Source organism: Dicentrarchus labrax, unplaced genomic scaffold (genome assembly GCF_905237075.1).
Source record: "Dicentrarchus labrax unplaced genomic scaffold, dlabrax2021, whole genome shotgun sequence".
Lineage (NCBI taxonomy): Eukaryota > Metazoa > Chordata > Actinopteri > Moronidae > Dicentrarchus > Dicentrarchus labrax.
This window is the reverse complement of record NW_026136724.1, coordinates 19,381,761-19,399,842: the sequence shown is the minus strand read 5'-3', so window position 1 is coordinate 19,399,842 and position 18,082 is coordinate 19,381,761. Positions and strand designations below refer to the sequence as shown.

The window sequence follows — 18,082 nt, the reverse complement described above, 5'->3', positions numbered from 1 at the left end:
CGTTTGATTTGTTGCACCAGAGTTCTGTCAATAAATGATTAAGTTTAAGGAGTTGCAGAAGGGAAAACGTTTTTTGGTCCCATCGAAACCAGCGGCTCTAACGCGGTTTGTGTCCTTGTTCTAGGACACGGCAGGAGAGCCTTTGTACAAACTGTTCAAGGCCTTGAAGCACCAGGTTGAGAAGGGACCAGTGGACGCCAAGATGAAGAAAGCCAAATACACTCTGAACGACACAGGACTGCTGGGGGACGACGTCGAGTACTCTGTACTGGTTAGTACACGCACAGAGAGACAGAGACAGCATTATTAGATCAGAACTGCTGATTTATTCCTTCTGGTGTGATTCAGTGTTTTCTCCTGACTGTAATGCTATCAGAGTAACAAAGCCTCTGAGATCAGAGTTTAGACGTTGGGCCAAAATACAGCTTATTATTAATGATCACATAAAAAAAAAAAACAGTTCATCTTTTCATTAAGAGCTAAAACAATTAGTTGATTGCAGCTAGATAGATAACTGTTGGAGCTGGTTAGGCTGTGTTACGGCTACAGTCGGGGGATGATCGCTGATTGTGGCTGTACTTGCAGAGGTTGAAATATTTGTAGCACAGACCACAAAGCGGAAGCACGAGTATAAAAGGCAAGGCATAAAGCACGTTTCATGTACAAAAGGTAGATTCAAGGTGCTGTACAGTGTAGGTAAAAGCAAAACGAAGACAGAAAGAACATACTTCAAAGGCATAATAAAAAGAAATGATGATAAACTTTATTTATATAGCACCTTTCAAATACAGGTTTATAAAGTGCTTTCACAAGGGAAAAACAACAGTAAGAACCAGAGCAGCAACAGTAACAATATACAGAACAAACTATAAACACTGTAGAACAAAGCAATAAATAAAAAGATGGAACAATAAAACCAGGGTGAATAAAAGGTCTCCGCAGGAAGGATGTCACCTCTGGTTTTTAATCTGGTTTTGGGAACCACCAGGAGAGCCGCATTTTGAGAACCTCAGGGCCCGCGGAGGCACAAAAGGTCTGAGATAAATATATAATATATATAATATATGTTATTTCTCTATTTTTGTGGTTCCAGAGTAAACAATTAGTCGACTGATCAAGCAGAAGTTTAGCAGGAACAAGCGTGCTGCTTTTATTGTGCTGATAGAAGTAAATGAGCTCCGTAGGTCGCCGCGCACTCTGGCTAGTGTGTGTCTGACAGGTGTGTTTGTGATGTCAGACTCTGCAGGTGCTGGTGCACGGGGAGGGACCAGATGTGACTCCGGTGAAAGTGTTGAACTGTGACACCATCTCCCAGGTGGGTTTTTGTTTTCTCTCTCAGGTTGTTGTTTCCAGAGTTTCTTCAGCATCTGGAGCTGAATATGTGATGTGTTTGTGTTTGTCCGGTCCCTGGTGAAGTGAAAATGTTTTTTTATATCATATTTTTTTTGCTCTCCAGGTGAAAGAGAAGATCATTGATCAGGTCTACAGGAACCTGCCGTACTCACAGAGACCAAAGGTGGAGAATGTTGCACTGGGTAAGATACAGTCAAAATATATCTGAAAAATACTTTAGAATCATTATTATTAACAGTTATTTTATTGGTATTTATATAAACAAATAATTTGACTGTCACTGGATGCTACAATACAACATTCAAGGCCACAAACCAGGAGTTTGTCACCCCCTGCAGGTGTGTGGTGGACCTGCAGGGCTACAGTGAGATTTGGTGGCATAAAAATTTAAATACTAAGACAATAAAACTGTTTTAATCATATTTATCATCATATGTATTGACTGCACTTTAGTTAAGGAGTTGCACAAAGCTCTTATACAGACGGTAAACCTATTTACCCTTAATTAGAGAGATAAAGAGATTATTTTATTAGTCCCAAAGGGAAATTATGCTGAGAATCACAAAATTACTCAATGAGGTAGATAAATGTATAAATAATCTTTATTTAATTAGCTAATCTCATTGAGATCAGGCTCCCTATCGCTAGAGAATAACATAGACATAACCAAAGCACATTGAAGTTTTCTGTATCTGTCTCTGTACAGACACACAGACACACATTACAGTTAATTTTCTCATCCGTCCACAGAATGGCGTCCTGGCTCCACGGGTCAGATCCTGTCCGACCTCGACCTGACCTCCCAGAAAGAAGGACGCTGGAAGAGACTCAACACTCTGGCTCATTACAATGTGAGTGCTGTCTGTAGGCTTTTCATGTGAATACTTTATGATTTATTTTATACAGTGCTGTTCAAAATTTTTGCTTTTTTAGGGTTTCCCAGTCGAGACGCTGTATACCAAATGCATGATCAAATGAATAAATACACGCACAGCGATGTTAGTTGTAATCAATCGTACACCAAACTCTTTTTAATTCTTCTTTTATTAAGGTAATCGGCGAGAAGCTGCATTTTATGTCAAATAAATTCTACTTGATTTGAAACTGTTACTTATAAGCTGTGGCCAAATTAATGTGAATGGAATTAAATCTATAATATGTAACATTTATCCATTAAAGTGTCTATAAACACTTGACTTATCTTATATATTGTGTTGAGTTGTCTACTTACATTATCCTAAATGTTTCCAACAATGTTCAAACCCCGAGAAATCTGTCATTTCATTCACACAGGTCGTCTGTCAATGCGTTTTATCTCCTTTGTGCATCTGTCAGTGTTGTGGTTGTCTGCCAGAAGTCATAAATTGACTTTTTATCCAGTTTTAAGCCACTTTTTAACCATCCACCATTAAGCTCCTGGTCTGTATATTTTAGTCGTCGGACGTCTTGTTGTAGTTTTGATGTGAGAGACCCTCAAGCAGCAGAAAGGTACATTTAAACGTGTCAGTACTGGGCCTACCGGTGAAGTTCTGTCCTGTATTATCAAGAAAAACTCCTGGAAAATGTCTCAGAGAAGGATTTCTTTAAAGGGTGGAAACTCCGGTTTTGCCTTATTATGTTTGAAAAGCCTCAAAACTCCCTGAAATCCAGACCTTAAGCCCCATTAAGACTGGATTTATTTCTCCAGAGGAGGTGTGGGGGGGGGGGGATTTAACATTACCACAATTACCTGCTGTTTTTCTGTGTTTGTCAGCTTTTTGTTAGTCAGCTGGCCTTCAGGTTTGTCTCAAAGCTAATGCAGCGAGTCAGTCTGTATGTTTTTTTAATCAGCTTTGCCTCCGTGTGTCGAGTCCAGACCTTTTTCTCCGGCGCTGAAGCGACCAAAAAAACCTGACGTGCGCAGAAATGTCGAGCCACACGAGACTCGTGCTTCACAAAAAAACCAACAGCAACAAAAAACACTCGTCCAATCCTCCCCTCTGACATTTAAAGGAAATGATTTATTGAGAAAGCTGCTGTGAGACAAAGTGCTCCTTGATAAGCGCGTGCATAGTTCAGGTACAGACAACCAGACAGAGAATCTGGATTTACAGTGTTTTATTTTTTTTAATCGATTTCTTGTCTTCCAGGTCCGGGATAATGCCACGTTGGTTCTGTCCAGAGTTTTGCACACACAGTCCTTCCACCAGCACCAAGACAGCCACGAAGAGAGTATGTATACACACACACACACACACACACACACACACACACACACTGAGGATAACTTTACATTCAACTTATCTGATGGCTGTAAATTGTGGTTACTTTGAAGTTCCTGACTTTTTACTGAACATGAAATCAGGAGATATTGCCGTAAAAAACATTAATTTTCCTCTTTAAACTTCAGAAAACTCGCTTTAGAATCACATTTCTTGCATATCTGTATGTAGGAATACTTATATTAAGACATTTTTGTATTAAGTTTTCTAAAAAAGTGTTTAAATGTGAAAATGAGGCATTATCGACTTAAAAATGTGCTAATTTGCACAACAAATGTATATCCAGCAAAACGCTTTACACTCAGAACGAGAGCAAACAGTAATTAAACAAGAGCTCCAACTTAATGTGCTGTCATTCAAAGCCTGTCGCACTGTCGCATATATTTGCTCTCTAATTACATGGTGTCAAATATGTGACTACGGCGTCTGAATAAAGACATAAAAGTCACTTATGTGTCTAAGTAACAAAAAGCTCTAACAGATGAAAAGATATATTCTCTCTCTCTCTCTCTCTCTCTCTCTCTCTCTCTCTGTAACTCTGTAACTCTTTCTCTGTCTGTGTCTCGCCAACAGAAAACTCCCTGCTGGAGGACGACAACACCTTCCACCTGGTCAGGCCGGCAGACGAAATCGATGAAGTGAAGTCAAAGAGAGGCAGCATGAAGGACAAGGCGATGACCAAAGCCATCACTGAGATCTACCTGACCCGGCTGCTGTCTGTCAAGGTACAGCTCTGTCGTGTGTGTGTGTGTGTGTGTGTGTGTGTGTGTGTGTGTGTGTGTGTGTGTGTGTGTGTGTGTGTGTGTGTGTGTGTGTGTGTGTGTTGTGGGGAGAGAGAGATTGAAGATAATGTTTGTTAGCCTCTGTGGTTTAAAGTACATCCACTTAAGTGTTTCCATACTTCTGTGGACTCGTGCTAACCCTAACCAAGCTGTTTCACCATAAATGCATCACAAATTTCTGTGCCATTTCTGGTCCCCTTTTCATCCGCCACTGCTTCTGCTCCACTAAATTTCAGATTCTACATTTATTTAACATATAAAGTTACTATGTAGATTAAGATTTTACATAAATATTATTCAATATAATGTATCTAGGGAGAAAAACATCATAAAAATCATGAAATTGTTTTATTTTAGTCTAGATACATTAGAAAATAGCTATTAATTAATTATTTTGTTAAACATTTGACAATTAGAGCTGCAGTAGGTAATTTGTAGAAAAATAACTTTTTGTCATATTTGCTGAATCTTTCTTGATATCCTGACAGTAGAACATGAGACAGATAATCTATGAAAATATCAGCTTCCTCTGGCTCCTCCTAGTGCCCCGAATGGCATTTACGAGAATCCACCGGGCCCGAACGAAAACAACCAATCAGAGCAGAGAAAGATGGAAAGACACTTTGTGTTGGTGGCTTAAAGATAGTTGATTGTTGAGTATCTTTTTGCGTTGTCATGCAGTCACATGACCTGAATACTTGACCCCCTAAAGTGCTATAAGTGATATTAGGGATACGTCTTCCACCACTGGTTGAAGAGTTGTACAGCGTTACAGTTTACCGTGCAGACGACACAAAGCCACAGCGCTAGAGGAAAAGGTCACAGGGTCCGTTAACTCAAGACATTTCTTCCCGTTGGGAGTTTTTTTTGAGTCAGAAGATATGCTTTTAATTTGAAAATGAAAAGGTTGCCTGATTGTGCCACTAAAGAAAAGGAAAGGTCATATTCAACAGGTTTCCTCTTCTCAGGAGAGTGAATGTGCAGAGCCAGTGGGTTTTAGTTTGGTTTCAAAATGGAAGAAACTAAACAGATTGTGACTTCCTCTCTAAAATCTAACGACGTTCATCTACGTCTCTTTCAAATATCACAGTGCATAAGCTTTATATATATGTGTGTGTGTGTGTGTGTGTGTGTGTGTGTGTGTTACAGGGCACTTTGCAGCAGTTTGTGGACGATTTCTTCCGCAGCGTGTTGGGCTCGAGCTCTGTCGTCCCTCCTGCCGTCAAATACTTCTTCGACTTCTTGGACGAACAGGCGCTGAGACACGACAACGTGGACGAGGAGACGCTGCACATCTGGAAGACGAACAGGTACACGACACAGCCGTGTCAGACCACCGTTCACGTGGTAGAAACGTTTTCAGTTTACAGTTACTAAACCCTACAGGTGAATAGGGTAAAAAATTTAACTAGTAGGTATCACCGTGAAACTTCCCCAGTTGTTTATTTACATTAAAACAATAATTTTTTGTATTACAAGTTTTCTGAATTTGTATGTTTAAATATGCAAATAAGGCATTAACTACTTAGAAATGTGTTTCAGGATTAAATTTTTTTGACATATTAGAGAGGAAATAAATCAGGAGAGAGAGAGAGAGAGAGAGAGAGAGAGAGAGAGAGAGAGAGAGAGAGAGAGAGAGAGAGAGATAGATAGATAGATAGATAGATAGATAGATAGATACTTTATTTATCCCAAGGGAAATATAGTTGGAAGTATATTGTCAATAGCCATAAAAAACATCTATTTTTGCCATGTTTTTAGGAATAAAATGTGATATAAAGCAGACTATAAATGATGTATGAACAAACGCCTCTGTAAAAACCTTCAGAATATAGAGAGGAATGAAAGTGGAAGGTTTGCTGTATGTAAGTGTTACTGAAGTGGAGATTTCTGCCACAGAGTGTGAGAGAAAACTGCCTTCAAAGGTATGTATTGTAAAATTCAATACAATTTGAAAGACACTGCAGGTGAATTTAACAAATAGATATCACCATGAAACCTCCCCAGTTGATTACTTTTTCTGAAATGTTTAGATAAGCCATTATCTAATACTTACTTTAGCCGAATTTAGGAGAAATCTACAGACACAATTATACAAACTGTAGTAAAATAAACTTTCCATTAGTCTGAAAGAGGACATGCAGTTAATTTGTTTGATTATTGCCACAATTAATCATAATAGTAATCAGAAAATATTAAAATATGCCCATTACAGTTTCTCAGAGCACATGATGATGTCTCAAAATGATTTATTAAGTCTAAAACCTAAATATTTATAATGATATAAAACAGAAAGAAGCAGCAAATCCTCACATTTGAGACATAAACCCAGATTATTTTTAGCATTTTTGCTTGAAAAATGAATCAATTATCGGAATTTGCTTATTTATTAGGTCAATAGACATAATTGAGTATAATTGAGTAATGGTGTTGCCGGTGTTTGCGCTGTACAACCTTTATAGAGGAATATAGACAACAGGAAAGCATCTGTGATTGAAACATGTGTGATCAGTATCCCAGCTGTAAGTGGGAGACTAAAACTCTCCTTTGACGTCATTCAAACACTCGGATCGGACTCTCAGCGACAGACTGACTGACTGATATATGTGACTCTTTAACTGATTCGACGCCTGCCAGCTTCTCTCTTCAAAAGCTCCTCTGAATCTCAGCTGGAGAGATACGACCTGTGAAGAAAACCTGCTAAGCGAAATAATTACACCGCTTCTCAAGCTGTGTGTGTGTGTGTGTGTGTGTGTGTGTGTGTGTGTGTGTGTTATACCTCATCAGCTAAACTAGAGTGTAATTATGTCCTCGTCACCGTTAAAGCGAGGCAGTCAACAACATGAAAGCCCGATCTGATCGTCTGTTATCAGGACGGATAAATGATGACAGAGCGGAGACGTTGGAGACAGATGGAGATGGAAAGATTGCTTTTTTTTTTTTTTTTACTTCTCTTGCTTTCAAACTGGCCTTGAGCTCCACCTGTCAATCATCAGGAAGACACACACGCACACACACATACACATAAACACGACGGACAATGAAATATTCATTAGCTGTAGTGAATTATTGACGAGGGTCTGTGGAGGCAGATACGGAGCAGGAGGAGATGAAAGGACGGAGGGAAAGGGAAACAGTGCGTCAGCAGGTCCGTAAAAAGTCTGAAACTGACAGGGGTGGAAAGTAACTAAGTACTCTTACTCAGTCACTTAAAGGTCCAGTGTGTAACATTTAGGAGGATCTATCAGCAGAAATGTAATATGTAATATTCATTATGTATGTTTTTATTTGTGTATAATCACCTGAAAATAAGAATTGTTGTTTTTGTTGTTCTTTCTTTTTTCTTCTTGCCTAATTTTAATTTGATAAATACATAAATAAGACACTAAGTAAAGGTGACAATGTCAGTGTTATTAGTTTCAGACAAACTTTAGCAAACCAAGTTTCATTTAGTTTTTTGCACCATATTTGTATTGATTTTATTTATTTTAGCATCTAGAAGCAACCACATAGACAATAAACTGTAGGAAAATTAAGGCGGAACAAGCTGGTGGACAAAATGTAAGACTTAAAAATAAGGAACAAACTACAATACAGATCAACATCAGCACAAGTTCCAGGTATTTAACATAATAATAAAGTTTTAAAGGTCTCGGTGTTGGCAGCAAGCGTCCTGACCTCCTCTGTCTCTCTGTGTCCTCAGCTTGCCTAGTCGGTTCTGGGTGAACATCCTGAGGAACCCGCACTTCATGTTCGACGTCCACGTGACGGAGGTGGTGGACGCGTCGCTGCACGTCATCGCTCAGACCTTCATGGACGCCTGCACCAAGACGGAGCACAAGCTCAGCAGAGTCAGTACCCCCACCAATACAGATCGTACAAAGTGTTTAGGAGACAGGAAACTTTTTGCTCTCGGAGTCTGGAGCTCCACTCAGTCAGTTGCTCCTCCTGAAATATAAATCCCATCCTGAGCGGCATTCTTGTATTTTAAAGGTCCAGTGTGTAACATTTAGGAGGATCTATGAGCAGAAATGCAATATAATATTGCATAGGTATGTTTTCATGTTGAACTGCCAGGTTGGTACAGAAGAGACAAACTAAACACTGCCACTAGATAGGGCATTTGTTTGTGAAAACAGATTAAGTCAAAAATATTCTATGTAAAGCTCCTTAAATGGGCTGTTACAGGTAGGGCTCCTTTAAGCACCGCTTTTAGCCTGTATTTGTCTACATTTTAGCAAATTAGCACCATTAAAAGTAAGCCGAATTAGCCATTAGCAGTCCCTGTTTGCAGTGTACCCATGGATGTCCAGACAACTATCACTGGATTACTTTGATACTGAAGAAAACTTATAAAGGGGATTATTCTGAGGCAAGTTCTGAAGCTCCTTTTTTCCTATGATTTCTAAGCGGCCTTACAGTCCAGTGTATCTTTAACTGAGAACACGTCCCCAGTCCCTCAATGGCTGTTGTCAGCAGTCTTAGTGGTACACACAGGACGCAAGGAGGCCGGCTGATGGAAACTGGCTGCGGCAGGAGAGTTAATTACAACAGTTAATCATAAAATGAACTCTGCACTGTTTGAACATCACAGGCTGATAATAAGTAACAGTGCAGGAATTGGGAGGAGTTCTCTTTTAAACATCTTTTTTTGGAAGTTGATTCTGAGACTTTGAAATTGATCTTTTCTGTTTTATTCTCCTTTCTCTGACTGCAGGAGTCTCCCAGCAACAAGCTGCTCTATGCAAAAGAGATTTCAACGTACAAGAAGATGGTGGACGAGTGAGTGTGTAGCGCTAAATATACACAGAAACTGAACAGATGTGTGTCTAATTGTATTTGACAAGAACAGCTGTGTTGCAGAGGCAAAGAGTTCAACTGATGAGACTGAAAACGTATTAAACTGAGAGTTGTTACAACAGCAGAATATTATTAATATAGTAATGCTCTTTGAGGTGTCCATTATCAGGAATGAATGGACGACGTGGACGCCGGTACTGCAAACGCAAATGTTATGAATAATGACTAAACAGAGGTTTAATGTACAGAAATATTACATTATGTCACATCCTTTTATAATGGACTTAATGAAGTACACAACAGACTATATTTTGAGCTGCTCATGTATGATTCACATACATATATATATATATGGCAATTTAAGTTTAATAAACGCGTCGTTGTCATTTTATCACCTGATATAATTTGCTAAATGATTGGATGTGATGTTTTGACTCTGTGTGTGTGTGTGTGTGTGTGTGTGTGTGTGTGTGTTTGTGTTTGTGTTTGTGTTTGTTTTCCACAGTTACTACAAGGGCATCAGACAGATGGTTCCAGTCAGCGACCAGGACATGAATACACACCTTGCTGAGGTGTCCCGGGTATGAAGTTACGCTGCTTATGTGGATAATTATGGAATAGTACTGTCCAACTTCAGGAGAGTTTTACATATAAAAACATATGATGCACTGTTAAAGATGAGTTAAACAGTTACCATTCATTGGTATCAGTATGAATGAATGTATAAATATATGTACTTCTGTAATTATGATCAGAGGCAGATCCATTTTGGATATAAAGTATGGCCATTATTGCTGCCAAGTGCATTACTTTATGTTTCCTGATTGAAGCCTGAAATATGAGCAACAATAACAAACCCAGTACAACCAATAAAGACTTTAATCTTTGGAGTAATTTGCTTTTTATGATTCGTTTTCTTTAACAACCTGATGAGCATAAACCTAGAAACAAACTAGATGTTTGTGTGGACATTTTTTATGAATATTACAACCATCTCTGTGAAACTGGGATTTTATAATGTTTTAATATTTAACCTTTTTTTTCCCACTTTGCAGCAACACACAGACAAGCTGAACACCCAGGTGGCCTTACATCAGCTGTACCAGTACGCCAGCAAGTACTATGATGTGGTGAGAAATGCCTTTCAGTTTCAAATTGTTATTACATACAGTTAAATTTCTACTTTTGAGAGAAAAATGAATGCTGTATTCTTGCGGGTTTACTTTCTTTATTTCACCAAAATGATGTCACAGCCATTTGTATAACCTTTACCAAATGCAATGTTGTTATTATTGGGCTGATATTGGTGTTTTTTGTAATAAAATCTAAGCATCATCAACCTCCAATATGGTTAAAAGTTTAAATGATTAGCTCACAGATAGTTATCGTAAAACAAACACAATTCCGGCTGTTTATGGGAAGATCTTAACTTATTCTTGTAAAAGATTTTTAGTCAGATATACCAGAAGTGAAAATAAAAAAAGGTCAAAATGTTAAATTTTGTGTTATCATCTTCTTCAGATCATCCAGTCGCTTGATGAGGACCCAGCAGCCCAGAATAAACAGCTCACCCTCCGCCTCCAACAGATCGCTGCCGCCCTGGAGAACAAAGTCACTGACCTTTGACCTCTGATATCACGGAGGGGTCAGTGGGGGGAGCTAACGGCTACTAAAACACAGGATGTTTTCCATTTAAAGACTCAAAGGAGGACGAGCTCGTGGACTCTACCGAATGTTTGACCATATAAGGACTGAAGAGGGAGGGGCTAGTGGAGCTACAGGAAGCTGTTAACCACATAAGGACTGAAGGGGGGTGAGGAAGGGAGATTTTAGACAAATGAAGTGTTAAAATATGCCCAGAGTGGTGGACACTGAAGCGCTGATATCCGCTACACTTGTATGGCTTACTTCCACTTGGCATCCCGAAACAAATACCAAGGAGGTATTGCAAAATGGCGACCATAATATGGCTGCACATGGGAGCTTTGTGAAATCAAAGGGTTATTTTTTTAAAGGTAGCTAGGGCGTTCGGTCTGTGTAATTCTCGGATCAAGCTGTTTCTGTGTTTTGGCTTCTAAATTTTAATTTTTTCCATATAACAAGTGATGAAGAAAGTGTCACACAAGGAATGAAGATTGAAGATTTTTGGATAATTGAAGAATATGATTGAAGTAATGTGACATTACCAAATATTTTTCTTTTTGCTGCCCTTTTGGAAGTTTTCATTGGAAGTACGGCTGCTCCAGGACGCTTTGTGACCTTATCATATTACAGCGAAAGTCTATGAACTGTGGATGTAAGGTGATTTTTGTCTCGTAACTCCTGATCTGAGGTCAGTTTTTCTGTCTCCATACTAAATTGTAGCCAGGAAATCTGATCTCTTGTCAGCAACAGGGAGCGGTTTGTCATCCTATAGCGTGAAAATGCCCGGAAGAACCTTCAAGTGCGCTCAAATAATAATCAACCAATGAAAACCCACTATGGTACGCACCACTGGCCAATTTAGGGTCATGGTTTGTCTTGATGGCACAACTGAGGAGAGTGAATTCAGGGTACGATGAGTTGAATTAAGTCCAAAAATCAAACTTGCAACATAGACTTTTCTTGTATCACGGCCAAATGTTGTTTTTCATATCAGATTAGCTGCAGTATGTGTTTCTATGCTGATGACACTGTGCTGGTGACTCGAATCATTGCCGAATAATTTCATTCAGTTTAGTTTGTTTATTATTATTCTTTGTATGCAGGCTTTAAGCATAGGCTTTGCATTTCCATATACAACATGACATGTATCTTTTTAATGGACTGATACAGTGCCACTTAGTTTTTCTGTAAAGTGTTAATCGGGGTGGTCCATACATAATGTCATATCCTGTGCGTAAGTGTGTGTGAGTGTGTTAATAGTTACCGATGCCGTTGCCGCTCTGTTGCTGAGGACCAGCTTGTTTTTACTTTCTGTGAAAAATCATGACTGCCTAATCATGTGCTCTAAACAGCCAAACACTTTTATTGTTAAGTCTGATTTGTTTTGTTTTTTTTTAATTTCACGTCTTTTGCAATACTCCCTTCGTATATAATGCTGCATTTTGTTTCTGTTTAACTGCACACGTAAGAGGAAATTACTTAAGTGTCTTCTGAAGACAGGGTACCCACAGATCCTTTAAAAAGGCTTAAAATGAATCTAAAATTAAGGTGTTGTTAAATCCAGTTATTGTAAGTCCCATTTGCAGATACATGCATCCAATGCAACAGCACTACTACACAGTTTGACTTCTATTTACTTGATTTCACCAGGTTATTGCAGTCGGTATCAGTGCTGCTATCCAAGGTGTACATACATTTAAAACACACAGCCAACCATCTTGATGTCTCCTAACAATTAATAGTCTTATTCCTATTAACTATGGAAGATTTATAAAGCATAAAAACAAAGAAATAAACCACAATAAACATTATAAATACACAGGATTCTTTCATCACACATAGACACGATAAGCAAAAAGTCAAATATTTTTTCACATAACATTTTGTTTTTGTATTTTTGTGCAAAATAATTGTGACGCAGCACCTGCAGAGACTTGGATATGTGCCTCCTAATGATTGCCTCCTCCGTATTCTCCCCATTAAATGTTTCGTAATGTTCTTGAGGTTTTCTTTAACCAGAAATAGGCTTTTTCCTGCTCAAACTCTCTTAAAAAAATATTTCAAGAATTTTTTTAACAATCCATAAAGCAGAGTGAGGGAATATACATATATATGTCATGTCAATTTTTAATTAGAGAAATATGAAGAAATACATAAACCATATGATCGTTTCTATTACCAACCGCTCTGTAAGTGAGTGACTTGAGGACCAAGTTATTAGAAGATCTTGAACAGTTTTGCGTTTAAGTGCCGTTACACCACTGAAGTGTAAATGAACTCATTTATCTTCTCCTATGCTACGTATTAATCATCGTCACCATAGAGTCATCACATATCTACATTATTCTTTGCCTTCTAAGCCCAGACGACGTGCTTTATGTAGTGCTCGAGTTATAATCAAAGATTAAATATGCAGTTTGTAAGTGGGATGATGAACCCCCTCACCCTCTGGGAAAGAAGGATTTTCTTTGTTTTTTGTTTTTGGGGGTGTTTTTCTTTGTGTGTGAAGTTTGGATTTATTGATTCCTCTGAGGTTTCAATTCTTACAAACTGCATGTTTAAATTCTGAAGCAATACGACCTCACGGCTGGTGCTGTATCTTTGTACTCCGACTCCTTAAGCTGCGGATGGACACACTGCAAGGTTCTTGGCACCACATGACCTCCAGATACAAAGACTGAAATAAATACATCTTAGCTTTTGTTTTGTTTTTTTCCTCTCCACTTCTCATTAGCTTTCTTCTGGGCATTTCTCTCTCAGAAATTTGGTTTTAAAAGCCACTTTGGTGCCAAATAACTTCAAGAAACTATCTTGTGTGTGTGTGTGTGTGTGTGTGTGTGTGTGTTATTTCCAGGAACTCGAGTTGTCATTTGAGTTGTGTGTTTTTGATGCTTGTAGAAATAAGAAATAAGGGGAACAAACCATTGTGTATTAAATAATCTGGTGGTACTTTTATAAAGAAAAAAAAAAGAAACAAACTGTTAAAATGTGAAACTTTTTTGGAGGTTCTTTTCAGTGCCGGTTCTGACGTTCAGATACTGGAAGACCTTTCGCAAAATTTCACCAGCTTTTCAAAGCAAACTGCCACGTTTGCTTTTGATGTTCAGCTCTTTAAATGGTGTTTTCACATTGTGTTGCTTGACATCAGAGCTCAATCCACTCACACTACGGATATTAACTGTAAAATACGAGACATCCAATTAATGCTGAGAAGTATCACGCAGTTTATCTCTTAAAAAAAGTCAATATCTCTACTCCTTCACCAAAACTAGCTTCTTTCTGCCTTCTTTTTGCCACCAGTGAGTGCCTTAAAGAGTAGAACTGAAAGTAGATTTGGAAGTAAAAGCCAAAAAAGAAAAGAAAAAAGGTGTCTAGAGGCACATACACGTTTATAGTAGGTTTACTGCATGTTTGTGGTTTTTAACTGGAAGATCACAACAGGACAATGGGAGATGATGTAAAGTATTTTAGAAAGGGCAAAGTTGGTACTGAGAGAATGTTTTTAAACCTTGTACAAAAACACATTTATACCACTATTATCAGCCCTGTTGTCCAAGAATTCAATGCTTTAGAAGTTGTCAGAAACCATTCAGTAAGTTTCACTTCAGTGTCAGACATTTATAAAAAACAAAACCATGATTAACACCGATAAAGTGCAAAACATCTGTTACGCAGAGGGCAGGAGTCAGTTTCACCAGCTGTTCATAAGTTCAAACCGATGAGATTAAAACAGGTTGCACCACATAGTTACTAATTATTTACACCTAGTAACTGCCAGGGGTAACTTGGGGATTGGGACCCCCACTAGGGGTCGCCAAAGCTTCATGGGGGGTCGCAAGGCCTTTTTGATTTTAAGGAAAACTTAAAGAATAAATACACAGTAGGCCTATAGCTCAACATTTGGTTCACTTTTGTGAAGAAATGTATGTCTAATAGAAGAGTGGTCAAGCGTCAGGAACAAGAAAGCACTGAATTTGTCAAAAAAGAAGCCTATAGTATGTGTGCTTGTTGTTAAAAAATGTTAAAATATATCTATATAAAAAGTTCTCTAAACATGAAATAATCTGCTTCAAATTCATGCAAATCACTCGTTTTACACAAACCTCTTGTAGTTATTGAGTTCACGGTTTGGTGGTAATTGTACAGTTTTGAAAATAATATGAAATATCCTTAAAATATGTAACTTAGTCAGTTTACTAACTGAACCAACTGACAAAGCTAATGTTAGCTTGCTAATATCTGACTCGTTTATAGCAAAAAGAAGAGGATTACGGTCAACACGTCCGGCGTGAAACTTAAATATTGTTTAATAATGATGAAATTTCATATAAATAACACAACATATCTCAAATACTATATTTACAAAGAATATATCTTTTGTGCCTCTTACGGATGATTTACACATTACTAAATCTTAAGCTAAGACATTCCTGCTTTAGTTTGAAAGTAGCTCGCATTCAGTAAAAACTTAGATAGCACTTTGCATCCAAACTTAGCAATAGATTTATGAATAGCTGGTGCAACCAAATGCTGGGGACTAGCCCACTCTGCTAGCTGACCTAGCTTCTGTAACGACATGGGTTCAATCGTGTGTCTTTTTTTCGGTGTTTCTATCCATATTCTACCCCTATGTTGTACTGGATGCTAACATTTGAACCCCGTGTCATTTGAGTAGACCGTTAAAAGCGCCATGTACAGAACTGGAGTCAGAATGTGGTTAGCGTAGCTTAGCATAAAGACTGGAAGCAGGGGGAAACAGCTAGCATGGTTCTGTCCAAAGTTCGAGACTACCTACCAACAACTCTAAAGCTCATTAATTCCCTGAGTTTATTAATCTTAATATTCTTAGTTGAGCTAATCATCTCCTGGCTGTTAACTTAGTTTATGTAAAGTGATATCAGTTTAACTCAAAGCCAATGTATCTACCAAAATGTTGACCTATATAGTGTCCGTGCACAATATTTTTAACCCTCACACGTCCAACTCTTTAGGTTTCTGATGGCTGGCCTTCGTAAGCATTAGCAAACGGTCAAGCCTTGAGTTGTTGAATGCTTACAAATGATCTTAACTTTTTGGTTTAGTTTAATCTCCATCCAGACCAGTAGTTGATATTATCTTAGAAATATGGATAGAAAATGACAAAAACACATCAGTTTTTTCAGGCAACTGATGAAGGAAATCCTGTGGAAGACCGATACTCGAACGCTAAACCCAAGATAGTGGATCATTTTTGCCTCGCTCACCAACGGCTCTGCAGCAGTTTGCGTTGCCACGTACGTCGTCATTTCACGCAGGCAATGAAAAATTAAGAAAACAGAAGCAAAAGATAGCATAGGCTTTGTCAAGACATAGTAAAACGCTCTTGTACTCGTCTGTTTTTTTGGGGAGATATGTTACACAGAAATATTAGCGTACTGGATTGTGAATCATTGGATTTTGTTTGGCACAAAACCTGTGAAATGTGTTGGTTTAACTCCCACATTGTATCTGTATATTCCCCACTCGATGTTCCAGTTCAGTAGAAGGATGTGACCTACATATGTGATGTTTCGTTTGAGGTACAGGAAATTGTTCATGTGTAATGACTGGATGAAGGATCAGCACAGGGAACTGAGCCTTCGCTGTAAGTAGATCTTATTCGTCCGCTATTTGAAGATCTGTGTGTTTTAATGACGTAAAACTGAAAGCGTGTTTGAAAATATATTGTTTAACGAGGCACACGTAAAAACAAGAGAGATTTTTGAATGTTATAAAGAAGAATCGACCACTGGTACTGATGTTTTAACCGACATCACAAGGGGTTAAATGTGTTTATACCATTGTATAACAGTTTGTACATCGAATACAACCTTCCCATTGTTTATTCTTGTAACATCATTGTAGGAAACAAAAGGTTTGGATGGACTGGACCAAGTGTAGACTTTGCAGAGAGAAACAAGACACTACCAGTAACCAGGACCCCAAAATGGTCTGGACTGGAGCCCAAATCGGTGACTCTTCTGAGGAAGTGGAGAAGTGGGCAGAAAATCCAGATCCAGGAAGTCCAAATATCCAATAAAAGATGTTTATACAAAAAGAAAAATGTTCTTTTATTGTTCTGGTGTCTTTCATTCTTCTGCTGTTGCTGTTATGATCCCATTTTGGTGTCAAATTTAACACATTAATTTGGATTAATTTGAAAATAAGTTCTTAGGTTTAATGCTAAAAGACATGTATTTGGAAAAATGTCAGAAATAAACCAATTTCTTGATTTCTAACACCATCTTTAGATATTTCTACCCAATGTTTTTGAGTCGAAACATCTTCAGTTGGGGCAAATATGAAGAAAATGTGAATGTTTTGTGATTAAATCAGATTATATATATATATGCCACCCCGTGAATATTTCTCTAGATCTGCCCCTGGATATCGAGTCCACAAGCACATGATGATGGATAAACACATGATCTTTGACTTTAAATATGTTTCTACATCAGTTTTTTTTATCTTATTCCAAAGGTTACGTAGCGTAACCAATGATACTAATTAAAGTAAGGAATTAGTATCATTGTTAACACCTGTGTTTACCTTACTCTTTCATGTCAAAATGGCTGCTGTGAAAAAGGTCTACTGGGGTTAGATTCGGTTTAAACATCAAAGCTGCTAACCATTAGCTTAGCTTAGCATAAACACTGGAAGTAAAGGGAAACAGCCAATAGCTCTGTCCAAAGTTTAAAAATACATCTAGGAAAAACTAAAGCTCGCTAATTAACCCAATTTGTCTCAACTGATTTATCTGTACGCAAATGTAAAAACGCATTAAAACATTATGCGGTTGTATTTCTTCATGCTAAGCTACGCTAATTGGCTCCTGACTCTAGCTTTGATGCTTAACAAACACATGTGAGTGTGATATCGATCATCTCGTCTAACTCTCAGCAAGGTGAATAAGTATCTCTCAAAAAGTTTTAAGACATCTTCGTTATTCATAGCTGAGACCGGCTTTACTTTATAATCCGATCATTTAAATGCTGTTAAACTAACAAAAAACGGACAAAAGGGCTTTGGTGGTTTCATCAGATTTCAGTTTCTCAACTATTCCTGCATGAGAGGAAGTCCATCAGGATGTTTCACAGCAGAGAAATTATGTTTAACTGATAAACATGTCGATACACCGCAGACCGCCTGAGGCGAGGACACACAACGGCCGCAGAGGAGCCTCCTGTTTATGATTCACGGATGATTCAAGGATAAATTGCACCG

General features: G+C 38.2%; 1 protein-coding gene across 2 annotated transcripts in view; it reads left to right on the top strand.

Moving 5' to 3' along the window:
• LOC127358667 (plexin-B2) overlaps positions 1–13,542 on the top strand; it is a 180,719-nt gene extending 167,177 nt beyond the window's left edge. For both annotated transcript variants that reach the window (XM_051391925.1, XM_051391924.1), the window contains 12 exons: positions 125–271; positions 1,238–1,315; positions 1,457–1,535; positions 2,104–2,204; positions 3,483–3,564; positions 4,188–4,339; positions 5,546–5,706; positions 8,100–8,247; positions 9,114–9,178; positions 9,702–9,777; positions 10,252–10,326; positions 10,718–13,542. In XM_051391925.1, coding sequence (XP_051247885.1) covers positions 125–271; positions 1,238–1,315; positions 1,457–1,535; positions 2,104–2,204; positions 3,483–3,564; positions 4,188–4,339; positions 5,546–5,706; positions 8,100–8,247; positions 9,114–9,178; positions 9,702–9,777; positions 10,252–10,326; positions 10,718–10,822 — 1,269 coding nt within the window. In that variant the 3' untranslated portion in view covers positions 10,823–13,542. The remainder of the gene's footprint in view (positions 1–124; positions 272–1,237; positions 1,316–1,456; positions 1,536–2,103; positions 2,205–3,482; positions 3,565–4,187; positions 4,340–5,545; positions 5,707–8,099; positions 8,248–9,113; positions 9,179–9,701; positions 9,778–10,251; positions 10,327–10,717) is intronic.
• The last annotated feature ends 4,540 nt before the right edge of the window (positions 13,543–18,082 follow it).